General features: G+C 41.3%; 1 protein-coding gene across 1 annotated transcript; it reads right to left on the reverse strand.

The window, feature by feature from the left end:
- Positions 1–56: 56 nt before the first annotated feature.
- On the reverse strand, positions 57–3,386 carry LOC111745259 (supervillin-like). The gene is made up of 3 exons (XM_023536189.1): positions 3,249–3,386; positions 1,149–1,304; positions 57–1,050 (listed from the first exon to the last, which is right to left on the reverse strand). Exons 1-3 carry the CDS (start codon positions 3,384–3,386, stop codon positions 964–966), a joined length of 381 nt encoding a protein of 126 aa, XP_023391957.1. The 3' UTR covers positions 57–963.
- Positions 3,387–3,771: the final 385 nt, after the last annotated feature.

The following is a 3,771-nucleotide window of genomic DNA, read 5'->3' on the forward strand; positions in this document are numbered from 1 at the left end:
GTTAACATTTACAAAAAACTATTTTTCAGAAAAGAACATGCTTGGTATTCGATGCGAACCGATCAATTAATTGTTGTGTTTATTCTGAAGCTTTTATTTTGGAGTCCTAGGTTGCAAATGACATGTTTAATGTTTACAACAGGTATTAGAAATTGAGATGTTTTTTTATTTCTACTATTTTAGAGTAAAATTGTAGATAATGTTCCAAACCACCATCAAAAAATGCAGAGCAAACTTTTCTGTATATAAACTGTACATAAAAACAAGGCACTATACATTTTGGGGAGATATTAAGGTAGAAAGGTGGATTCGCACAGATCCCATGCCAGGAAGTACACATTTTTTGTTCATTTTAGCACCGGAAGCAGCACTCAGAACAAGTCAGACCTAATGCTGTAGGAGACGTTTCTGAACACGTGTGAAGATACGTATCAGTGGCAGAGCTAATTCCATAGAAGCAACTCCAACTACTTTTTAATATTATTTTGACACCAAAAAAAAAAAAAAAATCTTAAAAGTGAATGAATACATATTGCTTTGTTAAATACATATTTGATTTATATGGTGTTTATATAAATATATATATATTTTAGAATCCACAAACTATCAAAAAAACACTTTATAAAGAGAATTGCTTAAAAAAAAAAGGCAACGCTTAGCTGGAACAGGAGGGCAGCGCTGTAGCAGCGGCTGAGGAACCGCTGCTAAGTGCACCTATGGGTATTTTTATGACCATCACCTGCTGCATCGTGGAAAGAGAGTTTCTGAAGAGTTCTCTTAAACATTTACAAAATACACAACTCCGGGACAAGCAGTAGAGCTCATAACTTCAGGTTTTGAATATTCTGATTAAAAAATATTTTTAAAAAGACCGGTCCAAAAAATATCCATTTTCCTGGTCCATTGGTATTGAAAGTGGTAACAGAGGTTCTGCCAGTATCGGTTCCGCCAGCATCTCTCAGCTCAAAACAGACCTTTTGCTTTCTTCAGGTTCACCTGCTTCCAGGCCGGAAGTGCACTGTATTCCTCTCTCGTCATGTCTAGTGCAAACTGGAAGAATAGAGAGAAATGCCCAGTGGCTGAATAAAAGGACTTCTGCACCAGCCCAGGTGTGGCTTAATTGCTATCACACCTGGAGAGATACTTACCTCGAAGTCTTCATCGGTGAGATAAATCTCAAGCTTTAGAGGGTCAACGCCCTCGGGCAGTGGCCTGGCTAGCAGATCAGCCAGAGGATAAATGGTTTTACAGAGCTTGGCTAACACGTCTTCCACAAGGGTGATCTGATTCGAAACTTCTGTGTCCTAGAGAAGAGAAGGGGGCGGAGAGGAGAACTCTGTGTGTCCCACGTCTGAACATGCTCTATCCTGTGCCTGCAAACGCACAACCCAGTCCGAGCCCCACCTGGCTCGGAGACCCTCGCTCTGGAAGAAGCAGGGCTCTGAAGTGGACCAGAATTGCCCAAAGCCCCTCAGTTCTCCTGACTGACTAGTTATCCCCTCACCCCACTATAAAGTTTAAACGAATCCTTAGGGCGGCCTCAAAAAAAGGCTTAGGGAATATCACATGAGTGAATTATGGCATATGATCATTAAATACGAAGTCTAAACACCAGAGCATTCGAATAATGAAATTTGTGTAAAAATATTTTAAAATACTTAACCATAAGAGGGATTGCACTACTCCCTTTCCCCCACAGACTCGTTACTTAATCCATAATAGAAAAAGAAGGTAAGAAAATGCATCTAGAATATTCTGGGGCTGAATCAAGATTTTTTTTTTAACCACTGTATGCATTTAATCTGAACAGGTTATTCAGGTAAATTGTCTTCCTCTGTTAAAATTGGGATCCCAGGTTGGCTGCCCCGCTTTTGGGTGGGTGGGTGGGTGGGTGGGAGGAATAAGTGGCTAACAGCGCAGCAATACACAGACTAGCAATCAAGAGGTGGTTTTCAAGCGAATCTGAGACTGGGAACAAGCTACCTCATGCTTCTGTGCCTTGGCTCCTTCGCTGGTAAAATGGGGCTAGTAATAAGGTGAATCTTAATGAAGTGTTGTGAAGATTAAAGGAGAAAATCAATATAAAGCGCTTGGAGCCATGCCTGGCACACAGCAAGCTCTCAGTGAATGTTAATTATTATTACAACTTATCGGTGTGGGAAGCCCAACTGTCTATTCACTGGCCGGAAGCCCACCCGCGGGCCTGCAGAAAAATGGCCCTGATTTATGTCCTTGAACTTAGACTGCAATGACAGTGCTCGTATTCCCCAGAGCTTGGAAGTTTCCTGGATCACATATGCATCGTGAACAGAGCCCTCCCACGGTGTTCGTGTTGGTCAGCAGGCTGCCTTAGCCCCTGTGAAGATCAAGTCCATTCTGCTGCAGGGAGAGGATAGGACCAGCAGTGATGCCTGTATTATGAAATGGGCTCCCTCCGTTGTTAAGCAGCGGGGAACTTTTATTTGTTTAAACTTATTCAGACCTCCTATGAAATACACTCTTGTCATTCTCTCCCTCCCGCCGGAAAGCAGCTCTCCCACACAGTAAGAAAAGCAAAACGGAACAAACCTATTTTCCACCCAACCAAAAATACCCTTCAAATGCTATTGCTGGCAATGTAAAAAACTTATAAATTAAAAAATTCTACATAGCTGTAGGAAGCTTCCTTTTTTTTCTGTGCAGTTGGAAATGATAACATTCTGGTTTGTAATTTTTTTTTTGGCAATAGAGATTCTGATAAACGTCTCATGTGGCAATACCAGGTGGTCTCATAAAAGACAATATTAATGAGATAGTGAGCAGTTCCTTATCAACAGTGACTCACAATACAGTCATTCAGTCAGTTATCTGCACATGTTAATTCATCGCGGAGTTATTTTGTGTCTCTTCTAATACAAGGTCAACATCTGAAACATGAGCATTTTGTTGTGCCTTACGTGGACCTTGAGAAGCAATAGATTTTTAGCTAACAATAAGAGACAGTGGCTTTTATTTATGGATATTTTCAAAGTAATTAAATTCATCTTTGCTTTTAAGATTTTTAACCTGAGTAGCACGTGTAGAAAATTACCAAAATACTTCAATTGGTTTCTCCTTGGGCTTTTCCTCTTCCTAAGCTAATTCTGTGTAGACTTGTTAACATGTTGTAAATGTTCTCACTTTGAAAATGCAATCGGATGCTTCTCCCCAAGGTCAAGTCCACCCACGATCCCGAAGGCGTGGAGCCACCTAGGGACGGGGGTGCTCACCATCTCTGTGATCTCGGCAATGTCCTCTCTGTGCTCCCAACTGGGAAACATATTGGTGAACGTCAGGGGCTCCAGACCAGCGTGGATCAGGTAAGATTTGGGGGGCGGCTTCTTGATATTTTTCCCTGTGGTCAACATAAAATGCAAGTGTCAGTTCACCCAGGGTGGGCCCAGAGACCCCAAACTTTCTTTGTTTGGATCTCTTGACTTGATGTTTAAAACAGAAGTTATGGGTAGTTCATAACAACACACGGATGATATTTATACAACATGTTAATTTTATGCATACGACAATGCATAAAATTGCATGTAATCAACCTGACTCTACTTCCTGAACATAACAAAATGCTTCTAGGTCCTTGGATGGGAGAGAGCCTCTCTCTGTGGCTGCTGGGCGGGACACTTTCTTCCTCCCTGCACTCACCTGCAGAAATATTCCTCTGACTTCCTAACTCGGGGTTAAGGTCAATGTGAATTAAACAGCTAATTAAAGCATTTTATAAGCCACTTTAGCGTAAACATT

The sequence above is a fragment of the Pteropus vampyrus genome, unplaced genomic scaffold (assembly GCF_000151845.1).
Source record: "Pteropus vampyrus isolate Shadow unplaced genomic scaffold, Pvam_2.0 Scaffold150, whole genome shotgun sequence".
Taxonomy (NCBI): Eukaryota; Metazoa; Chordata; class Mammalia; order Chiroptera; family Pteropodidae; genus Pteropus; species Pteropus vampyrus.

Coding starts and splice junctions, on each gene's coding strand:
- LOC111745259 (XM_023536189.1), bottom strand. CDS start 3,386: ATGTTGACCACAGGGAAAAATATCAAGAAGCCGCCCCCCAAATCTTAC. Junction 1,305..3,248: donor TTGCCGAGATCACAGAGATG/GTGAGCACCCCC, acceptor TCTCTTCTCTAG/GACACAGAAGTTTCGAATCA. Junction 1,051..1,148: donor TCACCGATGAAGACTTCGAG/GTAAGTATCTCT, acceptor CTATTCTTCCAG/TTTGCACTAGACATGACGAG.